Genomic DNA, 22,163 nt, shown 5'->3' on the forward strand with positions numbered 1-22,163 from the left:
ATGCAGTTGCTTTCTAATGATATCGCTCTCATGCTTTCCTCAAGACTCTTGAAACTCTGTGTTAGAGAGTTTGATAAGCCGATATCACTTAAGCTTGACGGATACAAGTACTTGGAAGAGCTTTCAACGAGAAAAGTGCGGTTCCATTGAAAGATTGGACTTTCACAATCAATTAGTCAAAAACAATTATGCTGCTGAGCATTGCAATAACCTAGTTGAAATTTAGGGCTGTGAGAATTTGGAGTTCTTGGAGGACATACTTTTATGTGACTGCAATTCCATTAAAATGCTTCTCTGTCCAGAATTGTGGTGTTTGAAGCATTTAGTGGCTAGGAGGTGCAACAATCTTGTCGAAATTCGAGGCCTTGATGGTGCGAAATTCTTAGTAAAATTGGATATCACAAGATGCATATCAATGGAGACTTTGCCAAATGTGACCGGATATGAGAAGTTATGATCTCTAGTAGTTGAAGACCGTAAGAAACTTACTCAGCTTCGGGGATTTGAAAAGTTGGATTTAATTGATTTGGATATTTCTGGTTGTGACTCATTGGAAGCAATACGGAAATTATCTGGAACACGCCTCTTTAGAAATTATGAAGAAGAGCTGTCTTGTGACTCATGGAGTGATGTTTCCTCAACAGAGGTTAATTAACAGTGAACAATCATTTTTCCATTAAGATTCATGACCTACTTTTCATCATTACCTTCTTTTGACAGGAAGGTTTTCCATGACAGGTTCTGTACTTTCCTAAATTGCTAGTCTTACATAATTGAAGGAGTGGGGGAGTTGGTCATAGAAATGCTTCAGCCAAGATCAAAATGTTGACGCAAATGTCAATAGAAGGCATTGGTCATCTAGTAAGATTCTTCATCCTTGAACGACTAGTGTGAGCGAATAGAGTAATACTTTTCTTGAAGCTCTATTTTTTAAGAATGATTTGCTCCACACCGGGTATCTATTTGATTGATTTTGGAAACTCCATATTTGCCTACATATTACGTTATAGCAATGTTTTTCATTTGTCCCTCCATTGGCAGCTTTTGTAGACTGCAAACTGATTAGCTGCTTGTGAGGCAAGGATGAAAATATCAAACATAGGCAAACAAGAATTCCCTAGTTATTTACAGTTCCCCCCTCATTAAACCTGGATTTGAAATTTTCACCTAGAGCCCGATGATTTTCTACTACTCAATATTGTAAACTACGCCCAGATTTTCTCTGTCCAAAATTCATGTTTTCTTTGAAAAAATCCTTGGCCATTTTGAGTTCCTTTGTGAGTTTGCTTGTGTCAAATTCAACTAATGGTAGATGTTCTGTTTGGGACAAACGGCTTTCGGTTTTTCGTGATGAACGAAAACCCTTTCAAATTTCTTATTGTTAAGAGCATCAATTCCCCAGTAAGTATGATGAACTGAGCTAAAATAAAATATAAGGTTCAAGTATTTCTAGTTGCTGATAAAAATGTTTCTGTCATATATGAATGTACACCCCCTTAACATTACGAGTAGTCAAATTGTTGTTTTGAAATATTATCAAGCAAGGTAAACTAATGCTGCTTCTATAACATTACGGTTTTTTTTATAAAAAAAATCGGCTTTTATAAATATATACGACCATCACATACGGGTTGTCTCATTTCCTATTTTTTGAATGCTGGAGATCAATGAATGAAACAACGAGTCAGACGAACATAATATCGGAAAGATCGAACATTATGCCACTCTTTTGAATATTTGATTACCATTAGATACATATAAAGATGAACACCCAAAAAACACAACAAACCTCTCTGTTTCCTCTTGACAGATCTCACTTTTTTTCTCTCTTGATGGCAATGAACACAATATTCCGTAATTTCTACTAATTAGAATCGGCGTGTGATGCTCGAGCATTTGCGCTTCAACCATCGGAACCCTTGTTTGAGAGAAGCCTTGAACTTGCCTTCGACGGAATAAAGCTTGTATCTGGCCACCCTCCTCTTCCTCTTCTTCTCCGGATCGTTCCGACTTCTTCACTTTGTATACTTTGTGTGGGGGCGAAGCGGGTTCGAGCATGCGAGGCTGGGATTTGGCTACGTACATCGGGTTTTGGTTAAGAGCTTGGATTGTCATGATCTCTAAAGTCCGGCCAACTCCATGGGATCGGTAGCTCGGCGACCACGGGTCCATCTGTGTCCTCGATCTCTCTCTCTCTCCCGGCCCTCCCTCGTGGCCTCTCCCCTCTCTGGGATGAGAAGGATTTTTTTTTTCGGAGAGAGAGAGAGAGAGAGAGAGAGAGAGAGAGAGAGAGAGAGAGAGAGAGAGAGAGAGAGAGAGAGAGAGAGAGAGAAGAGGGCTCTCTCTAATGTTCTCAGATGGAGGTGACAGCAAACATAGAGGTGCTTTTTTCGGTTGGGGATGGAGACTTTCATGTAAGAGAGAGAGGCGACCAGGATTTGGACCTTCTATTTTTAACATTGAGATATAAATCCATGCAATTTTTTTCTTTCTTTTGAAATTACGATGATGCTTTTCTCTTGTTAAGTGAAGTTAGAGGTTACATGCAATGTGACAGAAGGTTTCTGTGTCTTTGATATTAACCCGTGATGCTGCTGTAATCGGCTTCAGAGGCGAGACGAATTCGTCCCAAACCTACATTCGCGGGGTTTGTCGGGTGGTTGAAATTTCGATTATTCAAAAATCAAAGAAAGATCCGCAACAATACTCATCTTAAATCAATGATAATGATACAAGACCACCAAATCCAAAAGGAAATTAACGTGATCATGCACATACCAAAATTGCGGTTATGTTTGGTTTCGCTTGTCCCTCTTTTTGGTTCTTCTCATTGCCAAATATAGCACGCTATGTTTCCCCAGAAATCGCTTAGCTAGAGATCTGCAAAGCGAATGATAGGCACGGCGAAGGCAACTTACAGTGCAAGGGAGAACATTGCAATGTCTGCATAGATGGCTGCTCATTTTGGTGAATGACTCACCAATACTATTTAGCTCCTGTCCAGTATATACACTCTTAGCCAAGGAAATTCAAGAGTAACTTCGTGTTGGGGAACCGTGGGAAACCAGAACTCAAAAGCATAGAGTGTGGCCGTGGTCAGGTTTCGACCAAGGAGCTTTCTGAAGCACCAAAATTCTCTTAAGAAAAAGCGACCCAGCACAAGAAGACGGAACTGAAGCTCTCATTGGCAATGAATTTTTCCCATATGCACATCAGAATTGTTAATTGGATCACTAAGTAATGATGTCTAGTCTTTACATGCAAAAGCTATTTACATAAGAAAAACCGCCCCTGACAGCAATAGCTCCGGCAGTTCATGAATTGATTGTCGAGCTAGTCAATCTCCACTCTGCACTTTGTTCTATTCCGAACATTCTTTTTGGTCGTCTTGGCATTATCCATGTGCGAAATCTGCAACAACTGTTAATGGTCAAACAAATTGCACAAAAGTTAAAAAGAATATCATACTTTTCACTTCAGCTTTTCTTATAGGAGAGTTAAGGAAACCAATAGGTGCTATTCACTTACTATAGAAGACTTCCATTCAATTTTGTCATTACCATCTGCAGTAGCCTACTGAGATCGGTCCCGTACATGATGAAATATGTGCACAAGAACAGCAGCATCAAGAGCGGCATATTCCAGCTGCAAACATTGCAATTGCTCAAGTTAAATCAAAGGACTTCTGCTCTAATCATATTTTGGAAACATCAATGGTTACCTTTCTCCTTTCTTCTCTGCGCTGTGTTTGCTCCTTAATATACGTTTATGGTTCTTTCCCTATCTTGGGGTTTAAAGAGGGGATGACATTTGTAAAAAATAGGAAAAATTCTACTTTTCTTGCACGTATTTTCATGTCTTTTCCAATCAAGTCCCTTAATGAAATCCCTCCGACATCAAATCCAATTAAGTCCAGCTGACGTGACCGTTGAACGACGTCATGCCATGACAGGGATAAAAATTTTCTGTCAATGTGGATTGACGGAAATTATCCACATCATACTTACATGTTGTCTACAATATCTAATTCTCTTCACACATGTCAATTTGGGTATCTGCATATTAACATCACACTTTGGCACATCCGCCGTTTGCTGAATTTGGTCAAATTTGGTGTCGGAGGGACTTGATTAAAAATTCAGCAAAAGTAGGACTTGATAAGATAAATTAAAAGAACTCGATTAGAAAAAGCGTGAAAGTATAAAGATGAAAAATAATTTTTTTCCTAAAATAAATCAGCAGTTACGTTGTTTTAAATAGACGCCAGAAGAACTTTTGTTGCACTAAAGATCTCGAGAAATCGCTTAAGCAAATGCCAAAATCATGTCTGCTGACCCTACACTCTTGAAAGTTCAGAGCATTAAGATTTACATGGAAGTGTCTCCATGAAGTTCCGCATACTGACATCATTCTTACAGATGCATTCCGCACAATAATATGCTCTCCCAACCATTTGAGTTCTGATATTAAATTGTGTGATTCTTCCTGTAATTTCCATTCTGAGGAAATAATATAAAAAAAAACAGAAGAAAATGTAAAATAACCTGATTTTGACTCAAAGGTCGTTGCTCCCAGTCGCTATTCCTTCTTGTCTTGTTCAAACCAGCACCAAGTATTTCCTAGTTAGACCCAAGAAATAAAGATAAAACTAATTACTTCAGAGCTAAAGGTGATCTCAAAGGCATGCATCAGGATCCCAACATGAGTTCTGAGCAAGAAGAAATTGTGTTCCTCCCTTTTCACCCTCTCTTGGTAAGCAAGACAGCAATACAAGATATGAGATGCAAGTCACATTTTACCTCAGCAAGCCCCGAGAGACCACCACTGGATTCTTTAAATACATCCTGAATGTCCAACAGCATTTCAAAATGGTTAAAACACCCCAATGTTTCATAGGAGCTGGTGAGTTGCTTCGTATCACACTGAAAATTATAGCCTGCATAGAGCAGGAACATCAGGAAATTCTGTGGAAAGCTATTCACTTCAGCAAAACAAACACACTGAAACAACCAATGCCGGTCACCCTTAGTCATATCAGTACCAAACATGCACAAATAATTATTCCTTGTCCAAACTCTTACTTTGTGATACCCTATGTACGTCTGGTACCAGAAATTCCAAATTCTTACGTCAGTACAATGATTTTCTTTTTCCTAGATTAGTAGACACATATTGGTGATACCAAATTAAGGCTGATGTTTGGACCAAGAAGCAAAGGAGAGAATACAATTACGCTAAATAATTTCTCATACCAAGCTTTAGAATACTTGGAGACTGTAAAATACGACTCAGGCAGTTATCCAGAATATGTGGCACATCCCCTGACAATTTTATGAGATCAAAGATGAAAACACTTCTGCTGGAAGCGATCTGCATGATGGACAACTGAAAATCAAAATAAACATCGGACTTAATTGATTTCTGACATTAATGGATGACCTTTTAAGATATTCGCTCTGACAGAGAGGTCAGAGTGGAACCAGCCAATCGCAAAGGTGGCAACAAGTCATGACAATTGACACAAAGTCGCCAAACTGAGACTTGACGGCGCCTTGATCTTCTTTACCAAATTGCAGCTACAACTTGCTCAACCAAAACCTCTGAATTACCTCAGCAGAGCAAGCAGCTGCTGTAATTTGGCTGAAAAGACCAAGTCATTGCTTAGAGCCAAATTACACACTTGGTCCATTCACAGAGAGAGAGACAGACAGACAGACAGACAGAGCTAAGTCGACAGCAGTAGGGACATTGATTGGTGAGACTAGCCATGCCAATGGCGACCACATACAAGATGGTGAGAAGCGGTGACAAAACCATCTTCTTCTTGTATTGCCACCTCCTCACTGTAGTCCTATACAATCTACATCAGCCTTTATCTGATTTGATCCAATCTGATAGTGGTCACCACATGTCAAATCAGATATAGATACTCTCTACCATTTTACGCGGATCTTCCAAATGCAACCTTCAAACAGGTTCTACTTCTGGCCAAGCATATCCCTCATCGTATTTCCCAAAAGGAAGCGCACTATATAACAAGTAAAGCACATCTGAAATCATCTTAAAAGTTTTTTTCTCATCATGTCATTGTTGAATATCATGCTTCATAGTTGTTTTCATGGCCGTTGAAATATAAGAAAGATAGTGGCGATCACCAAAAGTTTGATGATAACTCTTGATCGTTAAACCATTTAATTTCTTTTATGGCAACAATGAATTTGTTTAAGGCACAGAGATAATTTTCAGCGAGTATATAAAACCTCCAAGAGATTATGCATAGGAAGATGAGGTCAGACAGGACCTAGCAATTACCTTGTTAGGCTTGCTGCCCTTTACATAATTCGGTTTCCATTCACAGTCCATACCAACAACTTTAGATTCTTCAATATAACATGTTGCCGTATGCAAACTATCCACTTGATCAACCCAAAAAACATCTTCAATGCCCAGTTCTTTGAGGCACAAATAGTGCTTACGATGCAGAAGAGTTGCATCAAATTCTAAACAAGCCAACGGTTATAAATTAGCATTTTAGAAAAAGAGAATGCAACATCACTACGAAAATCCTACTACTATACTCCACAACATGAGATCACCAAGGACTAAATACCTAGGCATAGCATACTTACACCATACTGATGATAGTGCAACAGAATACAGGTTTATCAGAGAAGTTCAATACCCAACACATACGAAGGTCCACTAAAAACTTTTCAAGATCAACATAATATGGCAAGCAATTGATTCTAGATCATCAGGCACAAGCAGAACTATTCTTTTCCTCAATCATGGAGAACTAGAGACCTAATTGCAGATGCAACTGTCAGTTTCAAGATATCAAATAATTCAGCAGATTTTCAAGACATAATGACTTCAGCACTTCCCGAGATACAACTCAAACCAAGATTTACAAGTTATAGCAACAAGAGAACGTCAGCAAACATCCATTCGGTAAACCGAATAACAATATACTGGCCATAAGAATCCCAAAAGTTTGCCACATTCTCTGACAAAATCCAAGCAATGTAATGATAAAGATATGCACATGAGAAGGCATATTCAAACAAAGATAGCCATCTACGCTGATCAACGCAATTGCCCTATACTTAACTCACTAGATAAGCATGCCAACACCTTGTCAACTGTGCCAATAATATCTTATGCATAGTCCAAGTACCTTATGCAAACAAAGCAGGAAGAATCCTGGTCTAGGGTTCCCAGTAGCCTACTTGAGGCGTCTAGTTGGATTCTAGTAGCACAATAGAGGTTCCAATCACAGCAGTGACTGACAAAAAGTTAACTGTTTCAGCAAAACTAGTGCAACAACATAGTTTTCTAAACTTATAGGTTGGAGAAGAGAAGTTACAGCAATATGATTTTCTACTATATCGGCAAACAAAAAGAAGTTGGCACACCTTTGGCTTTTGGAAAACCTTGAAGAGAGTATCGATCACACAATTCATCAATTTTTTCCGAGTAACCAGCTTCCATTGCCAAATAGACCTTTAAAGTGGAAGAGTAAAATCTTAATAGAACGAGCAAAAGCACACAAAGTCTCCATTCTTTATATGTCTAGAAGAACGACAACTACAAGCTGGTAATTTGTTATTTCGAAACTTAAACACCACCTTCGGGGAAAAAGCAAAGGAAAGGAGGAAAAAACAACAGTAAAAGGACAAATGTTCATCACAAAGGAGGAGTTGGCACCACAGAATTTCTTGCTCAAGCCACAAGGTGTCATTTATGTATGCAGCTCAAATGCTCTAGTTACATCAGAAGACATACTTATGACTATAAAATTAATCACATTTCTCTATGAAAGAACCAAGAACCATTATACATTGCACCAAAGTCCAATAGCAGGAGATGAAGCGTGCAATTACTGAAAAAGTTCTGCCAATACCCCTTCCTGAGAATAACAGGACTGATAAGACTATTTGAGGAACCCCTGTAGAAGGCCAAACTGCCAACCTCAAAAGATTGATGCAATTCTACTAAGGTTGCAACTTAAAAGAGTGCAAATTCAAGTTCATCTAAAGAAAGACACCACAGTTGGAACAAAGCATTTTAGACTAATACCAGGTATTCAATGAACTGTTTATCACCCTTTGCCTTTGACTCAGCAACATCCCAGCATCCTTTTTCTGCTAGCTGCTTCATTGAACTACAAAAGAATAAATTAGTCTTGCTGTTCTCGATACAATGGCTGCAGTAAGAAATTTGGATTTCCATGCACTATCAGCAACATAATAAATAAATCTTTAGCAAAAGTTACTTCCAAACAATTTTAACAGCAAAGAAATACCTTTCTTTACATTGATGATATACATCAGCAAATTCTTGCCGGAGATTGTTTTTCTTTATTGTCACATAAGCATACTTCAGCATTTTTCTGTCTACATATTCCTGGACAAGTACACATAACATTGGCTTGCCCATAAATGTGGCCCACTTCTCTGCAGCCCTAAATTCTTTCTTTTCCATCATAACAAGAAGGAAGGATTTCCCAGATTGGCGAATAGAAAAGTGCTCCAATAGAGTGACTGCTGTCATATAGGACTGAAACTCTATCAACTTGAAAATATATTGCTCAAGAAATGTTAGGGCAGTGATTGGTCTAAAGTTAATGTTTGTAACTTTAAGTTGGCATATGACGTTCTCAAGGTCTGTCACTCTCACGTCAAACACTTCTACTACCTTCACAAGTATCCTCTCATCATGATTTACATATCCCTGAACCATATCAACAAATAAATGTGCAGCTAAGTCCTTTACTTGCAAGGAGTCCGCAAGGTTAGCTTTCAGAAAACGACGGAGAGAAGATATTATCAAGTGACTGAATCCCTCACAGTGAATGTCAAATATGGGTAGTGCATATAGACAGTGTATGACAAAAGTAGCGGGTCCAGGTCGGGGCCCATTATTTAATACTTGATGAACTTGATGTTGAAGTACCCCGAACTTTCTAGTTGCCTTCAAGGTACCTAAACATTGAAACAAAAGGCAATATGTCTAAGAAAGGAAGTCCAGATAGCCATAAACCAAGTGGATTCCAAGCATCTATGAAAAGACTTGAAGGATAGCAACATCCAGTAAATGACCAATTATTCCTCATCAAAAAGTGTAATGTTCTGTGCAGCGTGACAGTAGTCGTAAATACTGAGATGCACTATGTACTGCATGTGTGTCTCTCTAATTGTTGAGATCTGAGGACGAACGTCTTACATGGTTCAAAAATTCAGTTTGTTCTTAAAAGAAGAGGAGCATCTAAAGAAGAGCCTCATCTTTTGAAGAGAAGTTAAAGAAAAAGTTGACGTATAACCAGAAGATGCAGGCAAGTCAATCATCCAATGCACATAGCAGCCATTTCCTCACATATACTGCATATGATGTGAACCATTAAGGGAAACTGGAAAGTAAACGTGGAAAGAGACTTTTGAAGGGGAAAGCATTGTTATACCAGAAACTGGAAAGTAAATGTGGGATAAATCAGACAGAGAGTGAAGAGATAGGGTCCATGATTCATGAGTTTCTTCTTCCGGCTGTTTGACAATTTTGTCGTCCCATCCCATGGAAGCAGAACTGTCCCACAAAGAATAAAAACATTAGTTTAGAGATAACAAGCATCATAAAGAATCCTGTTTATCATCCATACAGAACGACAAAGCAGCCAGAACCAAAAATGACACGCTCCAAGTACTCTCAGAAACATTCAACAAAAAAAGTTGCTCTCAATTCTCCAAAAAAAGAAACTTCATCTGAGGGTTCATTTCTATGCACCAAGACCAAAGAGCCAGAATTCAACCAAGTTATAGAGAAAGAAAAGCGAAGAACCCAATTTAGCAATTGGATTGGAAGTCCTCTGCGATTGAACCAAGGTGGGAAAGTGCAAGCAGGCTTTGAGGAACTTAGGGAGAACTAGGAGAAAAAGCTGTAAAAACTGTCCAAGCTTAGGGCATATTGGGAATGACTTCTACATTTTTATTTTTGCTTAATCTAAATATTGCAGCTCACCCACTTTAACTTTTTATAAATTCAAAACTTATGAAACTTTCACAAAACTCAAATGTCGACACGTAGATTCACATACAACTTTTTCATAATTTTCTCAAATTTGAATAGTATTTCACGTTTTGGCGGGAAACTAGAAAAGTACCTTTTTTTTTTAATTAGGTACAAACAAACATGCCCTTAAGAAGTTCGATTAAAGTTATCATACTCATGCCATTATTTGGTTAAAACTAGCCAACCTATAGCGAGAACCGTGGAAAAAAAAAATCAGATTACCTCATGCGCTCGGGATCACTGCACCAGACGACACAAAGAACAATTGTCGGGAGTACACAAGCACAACAAATGACACACAATAACTTGTCGAACATTTCACAACCTTATCGACCGAATTGATTTTAAGTTGGAAAATTGTGAATCCACCGGATAATTGGATGAACGAGTCGAACCAATAGAACCAATTCGGTTCTTGTCACGGGTTTTTCCCTTTTTCTTCTACTTCGATTTCATGCTAGCGACTTGCTTCGAGCTTGTTTTCGAAAGTTCTATCACATTTTACATCAAGCTCCTATAAATTAACAGCCATTCGACCAACAACTACGTAAGTTTCGAAAGGACAGAGGAGGTTTCACTTCATTTTTCTGGATTTCCTCAATTTTGTAACTCCGAGCTCGACGGGACGGTATTAAAAATATGAAAAACATCCTCAAACCAAAATGGAACTATGGAAAGCCTTTCGGTTTATTTAACAACCGCGCACAGCATTTTTAGATTATATAGCTTCGGTAGCATAATCGTATGGCAACAAAGAGGAACTGAAATAGACGAGTTGAGGAAATTAGGGTTGGTTAAAGAATCCCAGAAACGAGGCTTAAACAAACATTTGGCCAAGACAAAGTCCTAAAAACAACAAAATCGACCCGAAATACATCGCAACGTCAATCCTACAAACACAAGTATTCATCTGACTTTGCAATCAGCATCAACTTTATTTAGGAAAATTTGAAGTGGAGAACGGATCAGGCAATCTTAATCACAGCATCATGAACTAAAATTTGAATCAGCTCCGTTCCCATTCAAATCCAAAGTATACTATTATTCCAGAGCCATCATCATCAACAGATGACACAATTTTCTCTACCTCCAAGCCCTGCTCCTCCGTGGAATTTCAACCTGCTCAAGCAATTCGGTCGATCAATCGATGATGCCCGAGTCGGAATCGAATCGATCCGCAGTCTCTCTCTTTCAAGAGAGAGAGCACACACTCGAGATTCACGCACGAACATAACAATAGCACACGCCCAAGCAAAAACAAAATCACGAATTTTCACGCAAGCTACTCAAGATTTGCGCTTACCTCCTGCCGAACGCAGTAATAAAATTGCAACGAGCGACACTGAGCTACGCATTGAGTTTATCGACACTAGGATTTGAGCCGGCATTGCAAGCGAGACGTGCGCGGAAACAGGAAAACCACCGAGAGTCGCCCGTCTCAAGCTATGGAATTGCTTGGTGAACTTCACGCTGATGAGAATGTACAAATGTGGAATATCCCATGACTTGCATCAAAGTCACCATGAACTTGTTTTTTTTCCTCTTAGGGGACCTAAGTCACCATATCCAATTTGATCTCTCTAACAATGTGCAATCACGCGCATGTACCACATGCAGCATGTGGCATGGTCCAGGCTCAAAGCACACTAAGAAACCAATTAGTGAAACTTAAAAATTAGAAGAAAAGAAGATTGGTCGAGTAATTGTCAGCATGTCAGCTTGATTATAAACTAAAAAATAGGCAAAGGCCCATGGTCCATTTCAACTTACAACATCAGGTTTATCTATTCCCATCCCAAAAGCAAGGGTGGCACATACAACCCGGACCTCTCCAGTATGCCATTTCTTTTGAACAGCTACTCTTTGACAGGCTGCTAATCCAGCATGATAGTACACCGTCTTTACACCGCACTTATCATTCAAGTATTTTGCAACATCAACACATTCACTCTTTGAGAGGCAATATACTATGACACAAAAAAATTAGCAAACCGGTTCTTTAGCAGCTATCCAAGCTGCTTCAGTGGTTCCTTGGTTATAGCTATGACCTCATACTATAGGTTTGGTCTTCAAAGCTTGTCTCAAAAACAAAAGCATGGGGCATCCTGAGAGCTTTTAGGATATCCTGCTATGGATGCACATTTCAATCGGTCCCAAATGATTATTTCAACAAAATCTGGAGGTTAATGTGCAAGTTTCGTACCTCACGAACTGGCTGAGTGGCAGTTCCAGTTGAGGCCATCACTAAAACGTATGGAAAGTTTTGCTTGAGACATCCCAGTCCCCTATAATCTGGACGAAAATCATGTCCCCATTGACTGCAATAATGACAACAAAGAAAGTAACAATCAATAAGCTTTGCTCATTTACAATCATTCAAATATACGAGAAAAGCTCAAAGCAGCAGCTCGTTCCTTTCATGAGATGGCACTGGCAGTGCAAATCCAGTAAAAACCTCATAACAAATACAATCAATGATCACATAGGGGAACTTTTTCCTTAAATCTCAAGTTGTTAATATATAGTATAAAGGTTAAAAAAATATATAGGGACATAAGAACCAGCTTAAAAGACCTGACTATCATGCCAAACATCGACACTTCCAATTACTTCCGAAAGTAACTTCTGTTGGAGTTTATTTTAGTTGTGTGCATTTTGCTTAATATGATTAACGATGTGCCATTGACTTTTCCCGAAAGAAGGAACTTGATCATTTCCAGAATTAGTTATTTCAACATTGCATTCTGTTATACTAGAACTTCACAGGTCTGGGTTTCAGAAGATTCAGTGTAACACCGACAATGTAATTAGGCTAGAAACACAGAAAATGCAAAAACGTTCGAAGAAAAGAGTTCGAGTGAGCATATATAAAAGTTAACTTGCTTTTCTTTATCTGGAACAAGGACAGTAGTTTTGCAGTGGCAACATCATAAATACTAATTACTTTTGAAGTAACTCTAGCATGATCTTTGCTTCAGATACAAGGATGCCAAAAAGCATACCTCACACAATGTGCCTCATCAACAACAAAACCAGCAAGTTGTCCTGCAATGCGTGATGGTCGAGTACCAAAAAATTAAAAAGAAACTTTCAGAAAAAGTTACAGTGAATCAGAAATAGTAACTTTCTATGCAAGCATTTTAATATCTCAAGAAATGATGGGTTTCCCACAATCCTTTCAGGAGTTACATACAATAGCTTGCACTATGGTTTATCTTTCCTGAAAAGATAGGCAAAGCAGTGGAGATTAATGACTTGACAATCACAACACTCAGCCAAAAAAAGTTTTAGAAGTCCAATAGAAACCCCATTGCAACAAATGGAGCATAGCCCAACATTTTATGGCGGGATAAAGATTGTATGGTATGTTTACTTCTCTAGGAACACTAAGATCCTAAATTTTTTTTTAAGACAAACATCTTAGGCATGAATCTTTTCATTAACTACATAAAAAATGTGCATCCATCGCAACATTTAGAGCATAGCCATTTTATGGCGAAATAAAGATTATATGGTATGATTTACTTCTCTAGGAACACAGAGAGAGAGAGAGAGAGAGAGAGAGAGAGAGAGAGTGAGACCGAGAGAGCTAAACCTTGCCTTAGTTCTTGGAGGGCAGCCACTGCTTGGGCAGCAGTTTGCTGAGAGTTCAAGAAAGTAGACGGTATTCCGTACTTGAGGGTTAGAGTAATTATTTGATCCTGGATGAGAGATAGCAGGGGAGATATAACAACTGTGACACCTGGTTTAAGAGTTGCCGGCAGCTGAAACGAAGGGTAAACACATCAGAAGAGCACATGAAGAAAGGAAGGGATGAGGGAATTATTCTTTTATTCACCTTCAGCTAATCAGAAAGCACCAGTTGTCACTATTTGTCTTATAATTACTTCAGCCAGATACATATATCAACTACTTCAAGACTGAACAGAAAGCACTTCAGGATAATTCAACTTAATCATTTCAGATTAATATCTTCCTTGTGATTCAGTAGATCAATTCAGATTTATATGAAAGGACATCAATTTCAAACCAATTATGGGCAATGATCACCCCTAGTTGAGAAGATGACATAGCGTATACCTGCATAGGAAATATAGACATCTATGATCTGTATTTGGTGCAAGTAATTTGAAAACTTTTTCCTCTTTGTCTTAATAACCCTTTAGAATTGGACCTGAACTATGACCGACAACACTTCTTACATGCAAAAACAAGATAAATTTTCTAGTAAGTAGAAGGTCCTAGAAGCATAGCGCAAACGTCAAATTCTAGAAATTACAGAATCGATAGAGATGTGCTAAGGCAGAACGAGAATGTCCTGTATTCCCTTCTTTTCCAACTTAGTCTGATCCCATTCATTGGAACCCGTGGTTATGTACCTGAATCACTTCCTATCGCTTAATTTGCATTTGGAAAACATTTTCTTCCTTAAGTTTAAGCACAAGCTTCTCAACAGTGCTAACAAAGCAGATTACAAGATCATTTTTTTAGCTTAAATATCGATATACAGGACAACCCGTCTAGTATTTAATTGGTGGAACCATTGAGCAAAGTGCACAGGGGTTGTGCTCTAAACATTGTCTCCACACATAATTCTAGATACGATCATTACACAAATGAAATAATGTAAGCATTCACTAACCTGGTAACATAAACTTTTATTACCTCCAGTGGGCATGAGAATGAAGCAATCTTGCTTGGCGACAGAAGCTTTACAAGCCTGATGGTGCAGTGGTCAAAATGCCTTGTTTATGAATATTACAACATTTGCCAATTCTATGTCATCCAAGGCTTGCAATTCCTCAAAACTCAGAGTCCCTTGTTTGCATGTCGAAATCCGAGAGCAATGTCTTTTATTTGAAACTGACAATATTGAACCTTGAGTGACAGTGCTCTTACAGTCCTTCAACAGAAATAAGCCTCTTCAGCACTGAAATAGCTTCTGGCATGAATTGTCATGGAAAGTGAAAAATGTGCACAAAGAAAGCACAAGCCTTCATTTACGCAAAACATTCCTATCAAAGACGCTGGATTGCTAAGTTCCACACTTTGATGATCTTCTATACTCTCAAAGTACTTGAGAAATATAGGTATTTGTACATCGGCCAAAACTAAAATCAACCTTTTTATTGATCGAAGAGTTCTAATAGGTCATTTTGGATCTTGAAGACCGTGGAAGTGATTGGCAAAATTTAGGAGTGTCTATTGGTTATTTGATTGGATGAGGCCTCATAAGCAATTTACTAAGTGCTTTTGTACATATGCATTGTGTAGGTCCTTTGCTGTGTGCAGAATCACAAGCAAATTGGAATCAATCAAGGAGACACTAAATTATAAGAGAAAAGAATAGTGACACGCTGATTTAAGTGGTTTGGCAGTATTGTCTATGTCCATGGGAGAAGCATACCATGGATTGCAAAGATCATCTGGCCAGAAGTTGAGTGGATGAATTGCTTGCAGTACTGCTTTGGTTAGGAATATAGCAAGTGGATTTCCTACCCATTTTACTGCCAAATATATTGTCTTCGTCTTCACTGTCAGTAGAGGAATCCACCTCAAGAAAAGTTGTAATATATTCATGAATATATTCACGCAATCAGAATCGTGCTGATTCCAACCATCCTTTTGAGTACAAAGCATTGGCCGCAATTCTCATGAATATATTCATGCAATCATTACCATGAGTTGTTGTAATGCAAATACAACAAAGAAGCAACTGTTTACGTGCCTAACTTCAGATGCGGTCATGATATGGATTCATCGATTGTATCTTGAGGTATACTACTTGAAAATTTGAATCTGCAAGTAAACTAACTTCAGATGCGGTCATGATATGGATTCATCCCTACTTCAAAACAGGAAAGAAGAAGAAAGGCAACATGTGCTTGTATAATTGGATTTCATTGTTAATCTCCACTGAACTGAAACAAGTAACTTTTTCTTCCTCAGTCAAGACCGGACAGCGTGTTCCCATATGCCTCTCCGGCTTATATCTCGACCCACATTTACTTTGCCCTCACGAAAATAATTAGTTCCAGACAAGGAACATGGCAACAGATGAAAGAAAAAGACAAACATGAGATGACAAGACCATCACAACTGAAGAATTATGTGTCCTTAGTTAAGGACCTTCGCCCCTCCATTACCATGTGGTCTTCCAATAATTGCAGATGATGGAACCAGAACTGTGTAGCTCAAGATCATGCGTAAGTCGGTACCTGTCGCCCATCAAGAGAGTTGACACCTGAAAGTTTTACCTTTATGAAGAGGTTTTGAGACAATTGTCGCAACGATTAGAACCGTATTTACAGTCTTTCTGATCCAAAGACTTGCCAAAGTGTGCAAGTAAGGTTTGCCGCCAACACTCATCCTGAAAATTTCGCAAATTCGTGTGGAAACACACGTTTATCAATAGACTTTGCTTCATTCAGGTACATGGAATATGAGTTTAGCCCAAAGGTTCCATTATGATTTGAACATGTTGCCAACAGACCCATCTAATGATCCAGCACCCAGACTGGTTAATGCCAGACTAATCAATAGAACAAAGTGGAAAGTGGAAACACAAAATAGAAGCATCACTTCGTTGAGATCATTAGAGAGAAGTTGAGAACACAAATTGGATTACCTTGAGTTCACAATATTGCTGCATTTTCCTAGCTTGAGCCATTGCAGTTTTAAAGATTTCAGTTTTACATTATTGCCACTCCTTAACATGCACACAACCCTGCTGAAATCCTTTTTGGCATATAGAGCAATGCATACTGCCAGTAGATTATCTCTTCCTGCCCTTCTAATTCTTGATAATAGCTTTCAATTGACTTGGATATTATGTTGTGGATGACAAAACGCTGATCACATGCCATAAAAAAATAATTGCTGAACAAACAAAAACAAGTCGAAATATGACAAAAATATCATAACTGAAGGTCAAGTTAAATCAGAATCATTTGCCTCTTTTACAGTAAAGAAAAGAACTTTAACCAAATCTAACTTTATTACAGCACAGCAAAGTTCCATGCATGGTAGAAAGAATTTGACTTGAACCAATGCATAATTTAATAGTTTCTGCAATCAATAGCCAAGAATGACAAAATTTGGTAGGTCACTGGACCATGGAACCAGCAAAGTGTACTTTCAAGCACACTATGAAACCCATCAGCAAAGCTAAAACAAAAGAAGAAAAGTTAATTAGCCGAGTATTTGCCAGCATGTCAGCTTGATTCTAAAACATAAAAAAAAGGCAGAAGCCAGAGTCCATTTCGACTTATAACATCAGGTTTGTCTATTCCCATCCCAAAGCCAATGGTAGCACATACAATCTGGACCTATCCAATATGCCATTTCTTTTAAACAGCTACTCTTTGACAGGCTGCTAATCCAGCATGATAGTACACCGTCTTTATACAGCACTTCTCATTCAAGTATTTTGCGGCATCAACACATTCACTCTTTGAAAGGCAATATATTATGCCACAAAAATTAGCAAAACGATTCTTTAGCAGCTCTCCAAGCTGCTTCAGTGGTTCCTTGGTCTTAGCTATGACCTCATATTTGAGATTTGGTCTGTCAAAGCTTGTCTCAAGAAGAAGAGTATGGGGAACCCCAAGAGCTTTTAGGATATCATGCAATGGATGTATAATTCAATCACAGCAAACAGATTATTTCAAGATAATCAGGAGGTTAATGTGTAAGTTTAGTACCTCACAGACTGACTGAGTGGCAGTTGCAGTTAAGGCCATCACTGGGACATACGGAAAGTTCTGCTTAAGACATTCCAGTCCCCTATAATCTGGACGAAAATCATGTCCCCATTGACGACAATAATGACAACCACAAAAGTGACAACCAATGAGCTTTACTTGTTAATCAGTAGAATGTACAAGAAAAGCTCAAACCAGCAGTGCGTTCCTTTAATGAGATCAAACTGGCAGAGCAATCAATGATAACACAGGTGAACCTTTGCCTTTCTCAAGTTGTTAAAATAAAGTATGAGCATTAAAAGATTAAATAGGGACGCAAGAATCAGCTTAAGAGACTGTGTATCATGCCAAACATAGACAGGAGATTGGATCCTTATCCAAGCTTATGCCGATTCCAATTACTTTAGGAAGTAATTTCCATTGGAACCTATTTAAGTTGTGTGCTCTTTACTCAATATAATGAACGATGTGCCACTAAGTGTTCCTAAACAACGGACCCTAGATCTTTTCCAAAGTTTAAACAAGGAACACTGCATTCTGTTATATTAGAACTTCACACGGGTCTGGGCCTCGAAAGGTCTAGAGTAACACTGACAATTTAATTAGGCTAGAAACAAAGAAAATGCAAAAAAGTTCGGATAAAGAGTTTTAGAATATATTAAAGTTAACTTGCTTATATTTATCAGGAACAAGGACAATAGTTTTGCAGTGGCAACATCACAAATAATTATTCCTTTTGAAGTAACTCTAGCATGATCTTTCTTCATGTACAAGGGATGCCAAAGATTACGCATACCTCACGCAATGAGCCTCATCAACAACAAAACCAGCTAGTTATGCCTGCAATGCATGATGGTCGAAAATAAAAAGTTTACAAAGAACCTTTTAGAAAAAGTTATGGTGCATCAGAAACAATACCTTTCTATGCAAGCATTTCAATATCTCAAGAAATGATGGGTTTCCCACAATCCTTTCAGGAGTTTCATACAATGCTTGCATGATGGGTTATCTTTTTCGAAAAGGCAGGCAAAGCAGAAGTGGAGATTAATAATTTGACAGTCACAACACTCAGCATCAATCACAAGCCTTCGTTTACACAAAACATTCCTTTCAATGACGCTGGATTGCTAAGTTCCACACTTTGATGATCTGCTATACTCTCAAAGTATTTGAGAAAATAGGTATTTGTACATCATCCAAAACTAAAATCAACTTCTTTATTGACCAAAGAGTTCCAATATGTTATTTTTTCTTGAAGATAGTGGAAGTAATTGGAAAAAGTTGGGAGTGTCAATTTGACATTTGATTGGATGAGAGGCCTCATAAGCAACTTACAAAATGCTTTTGTACATGTACATTGTGTAAGTCCTTTGCTGTGTGCAGAATCACAAGCAAATTGCAAATGATCAAGGAGATAATAAATTATATGCGAAAATAACAGTGACACAGTGATTTAAGTGGTTTGGCATGTATTGTCTATGTCCATGGGAGAAGCATACCATGGATTGCAAAGATCGTCTGGCCAGAAGTTGAGTGGATGAAGTGTTCACAGTACTGCTTTGGTCAGCAATATAGCATGTGGATTTCCTACCCATTTTACTGCCAAATATATTGTCTTCGTCTTCACTGTCAGTAGAGGAATCCACCTCAAGAAAAGTTTGATTTTTCTCAGGTTGTGAAGAATCTTCTATAATATTAACATCATGCACAACATTGCATTCGCCGTCGTTAGGGATATCTTGGCCAAACATATTAGCCAAAACTCCACAAGCTTCTGATTCCACAGGTTGCAAATCATCCCAACCCTCAGTATCTTGCATAGTTTTGGCAAGTTCTGCTAGAAAGTCATCGCCACAGTGCTCCACAGTGATAAACTCTCGACCTTCGTCGCCTTAAAAAAAAAAAGCCAAATGAAGAAAGAGATTATTTTGCAAGTCAATAAGACTACTCCGCCAAACCCACAAAGAAATGCCAATGAGACTAACGCTCAATGAACAAAATTTAACCAGCTCCGGTCCCCATTCAAATCCAAAGTAGACCATTTCGCAGCCATCATCAGAACACCGGCTAACCGCAATAAATCTCCTTATTTAGGAATGCACAACCAATCAATTCAAAAATTACCCACGCAACACAAGCAATTACGTTGTTCGCTAATCACCAGATACCACCCAATTTGGCCAATAACCAAGAAAAGCCACCATCCAAAGTAGCCTCAACACATCAAACCGTGCCAGACATTTCGCTCGTCAGCAAGACTACTTCGCCAAGCCAGCTCCGATCTATTCAAACCTAAACCAGACTATTCCAGAGCCATCATCGCAGTGGACGAGCAACACCTGCGTAATACCTGCAACGCTGACTAGCACCAAAAAAAACAAAAAAGCGCGCGACAAGGAACAATGATCCGAGTTACCGTAGAGAGAAACGAGACGGTCCAAGGACTTGGTGGCAGACTGATGGTCGAAGCCGAACTTGAGAGCCAAGCTCAGCAACCGAGCTTTCTCCACCTCTTCCAACCACCCGATCCTCCATGGAATCTCTCAACCTGTGTTCGACGCGATTCGATCGATCGATCGATGATGCGCGAGTCGGAATGGAATCCAATCGAATCGATCGCTAGCCTCTATCGCGAGAGCGGGCGCGCTCGAAGTGCTCTCTTTCGAAACACCTAGCCAGCGATGGCGGGATTGATTGCTTTTCCTTCGCCTCTCCGGAGCGAGAGAGCGGAGAGAGATTGGAGCCATTTTCCCTTTTTGTTTCTTTTGACAAATTCCGTTTTCGCTCCTGAAGTTTGTTTTAATTCCTATTTTGGCCCCCCTCGTTAGTTTTCTTGGTTTCGTTTGGCAAGGGTGGGCTCGTTCGGTGGGAAGAAATAATGACAAAAAAATTATCCATCAATTGTGCCTCTATTCAACATTTGGAAAAAGAAAATAGTTACTTGGAGTTTTCAAAAAAAATAATTAAATATTACGTATGATTCTAACACGTGGATATTTACATAAATAGTTACTTGAAGTTTTAAAAAGATCATTAAAAAGGGTAGATGAGAATCGCAAAATTCGCAAAAAAAAAATTATTGATTGATATGGTTTGATAATTATTCGGCGCGCATGAAGTGAGAACTGATATATCCAATGAGATCCATCGAGTATTTTAAGAAATTTGGAGACCACATTTTAGCAAAAAAAAAATTCTTAAAAAAAGGTTATTGGTTTTTTTTTTTTGGACAGTAAGATTATTCGGTTGAAATAGATAGGAATATGTGTAAAAGGCTCCTTTGCATACCTAAGACTTGCGTGTCGTACTGAATATATAGATCTACAAGAAGCATCTCAAATTTCTTTTATCTGTTGTTGTGTATCCGCAAAAGAAAATAACGACAAAGTAACAATTTTTATTAATATATATATTACGATGGAATGAACTTCAAATTTTTTTAAAAAATAGCATCTCCAACACTACTTTACTGTTTAGCCAAAAAATAAATAAATAAAACTCCTTTATTGTGCCCAAAACTTCATAATAGTAATGGGAATTCACATAAGTCAAAGTTATCTTTTACGGGATTGGTCCCACATTCAACGTGGACCGTCAGATTAAAAGGATAAAAAATGTGATCCGTCAAATTTGTTTTGTAGAACCGATTTTTGTCATAACTTTCAGATGTTAAAGAAAAGTTACAGACGCAAAACTGATCAACTTTACGGATTGAGAAAAATTGCGATGTGCAAGGAAAATTACTAACATGTAGGTCTCAAACCTTTACAAAGTGTAAAAGAAAATTACGATCAATTAAATATTTTACTAAACATACACAAAAGAAATTTACTATTAACTGAATAAGTTACTATATTTATGGAATATTATGAACCACAGGCTCTAGAAAATTTACGACCTCCAAAGAAAATTTAAACCCTCTAAAAAAAGTCATGTAAGGATAAATTACAGATAAATTACTATTAGCGGGATAATTATGCGCCAAAAGAAAGTTAAGATTCATTAGGTAATTTACTAACAACAGAAAAAAGATATTCATTAGGTAGATTACTATTTTTTGTGAAATTTTACAAATCATAGGATTCAGGGAATACGGCAACAAAAGGGAAATTACATCCTGTGAAAAAAAAAAATATAAAATGATATGTAACTAATAAACTACTATTAGTGAGTAAAATTACTAATAAAGAAAATCATGAACAATTGGACGGACCCGATCTGTTTTCCCTTCTCACCTGGTTGTCGTTGATCGTTCGACTGCCTCTCGCCAATCTTTAGGTTGTTTTGAGTTGCGAAGAATATGGAGGAAGTTGTTCTAATCAAAATTGTATGTCTTAACTTTCTTTCTTTCTTTGCATTCTTCTCTCTGTACAGTCATGGTGTATGCTTAGCATT

General features: G+C 38.2%; 2 protein-coding genes and 2 long non-coding RNA genes across 22 annotated transcripts in view; 1 reads left to right on the plus strand and 3 right to left on the minus strand.

Moving 5' to 3' along the window:
• LOC115667157 (disease resistance protein RUN1-like) overlaps window positions 1-22,163 on the plus strand; it is a 110,023-nt gene that overhangs the window by 13,366 nt on the left and 74,494 nt on the right. The gene's annotated exons all lie outside the window — the stretch shown is intronic.
• Window positions 2,787-9,257, minus strand: LOC115667152 (uncharacterized). Of its 14 annotated transcripts, none has more exons than XM_056309551.1 (9): window positions 8,306-9,254; window positions 8,080-8,206; window positions 7,416-7,503; window positions 6,313-6,500; window positions 5,253-5,385; window positions 4,800-4,936; window positions 4,545-4,592; window positions 3,529-3,645; window positions 3,164-3,420 (listed from the first exon to the last, which is right to left on the minus strand). In XM_056309551.1, the coding sequence occupies exons 1-8, from the start codon at window positions 8,740-8,742 to the stop codon at window positions 3,574-3,576; spliced, it is 1,230 nt and encodes a 409-aa protein (XP_056165526.1). In that variant the 5' UTR covers window positions 8,743-9,254; the 3' UTR covers window positions 3,164-3,420; window positions 3,529-3,573. The 14 variants fall into 14 exon arrangements, with proteins under 14 accessions (XP_056165520.1, XP_056165519.1, XP_056165521.1 ...); XM_056309549.1 differs by having other exon boundaries at window positions 3,164-3,411; window positions 3,561-3,645; window positions 4,545-4,619; window positions 8,306-9,249; XM_056309548.1 differs by having other exon boundaries at window positions 3,164-3,411; window positions 4,545-4,619; window positions 8,306-9,248.
• LOC115667153 (uncharacterized) lies at window positions 9,501-15,392 on the minus strand. Of its 4 annotated transcripts, none has more exons than XR_008816060.1 (4): window positions 14,731-15,392; window positions 13,661-13,829; window positions 13,068-13,280; window positions 9,501-12,383 (listed from the first exon to the last, which is right to left on the minus strand). It is a non-coding gene; the product is annotated as an uncharacterized LOC115667153 (long non-coding RNA). The 4 variants fall into 4 exon arrangements; XR_008816059.1 differs by having other exon boundaries at window positions 14,708-15,392; XR_008816061.1 differs by lacking the exon at window positions 14,731-15,392 and having other exon boundaries at window positions 9,502-11,184; window positions 11,369-12,383; window positions 13,661-14,686.
• Window positions 16,017-18,409, minus strand: LOC115667561 (uncharacterized). 2 transcript variants are annotated; one of them, XR_008816074.1, is made up of 3 exons: window positions 17,769-18,391; window positions 16,694-16,916; window positions 16,017-16,435 (listed from the first exon to the last, which is right to left on the minus strand). It is a non-coding gene; the product is annotated as an uncharacterized LOC115667561 (long non-coding RNA). The 2 variants fall into 2 exon arrangements; XR_008816073.1 differs by having other exon boundaries at window positions 16,694-18,409.

The sequence above is a fragment of the Syzygium oleosum genome, unplaced genomic scaffold (assembly GCF_021117445.2).
Source record: "Syzygium oleosum isolate NSW1041296 unplaced genomic scaffold, Sole_v2.1 Sole_v2.03, whole genome shotgun sequence".
Lineage (NCBI taxonomy): Eukaryota > Viridiplantae > Streptophyta > Magnoliopsida > Myrtales > Myrtaceae > Syzygium > Syzygium oleosum.

Excerpts from the sequence above, each read along its gene's own strand:
- LOC115667152 (XM_056309544.1), bottom strand. The coding sequence starts at position 8,742 with ATGGTTCAGGGATATGTAAATCATGATGAGAGGATACTTGTGAAGGTA. Across the intron at positions 8,207-8,305 it reads TATCATCAATGTAAAGAAAG|CCATTGTATCGAGAACAGCA; the intron begins GTATTTCTTTGC and ends TTCTTACTGCAG. Across the intron at positions 4,620-4,799 it reads GTCTCTCGGGGCTTGCTGAG|GAAATACTTGGTGCTGGTTT; the intron begins GTAAAATGTGAC and ends GGGTCTAACTAG.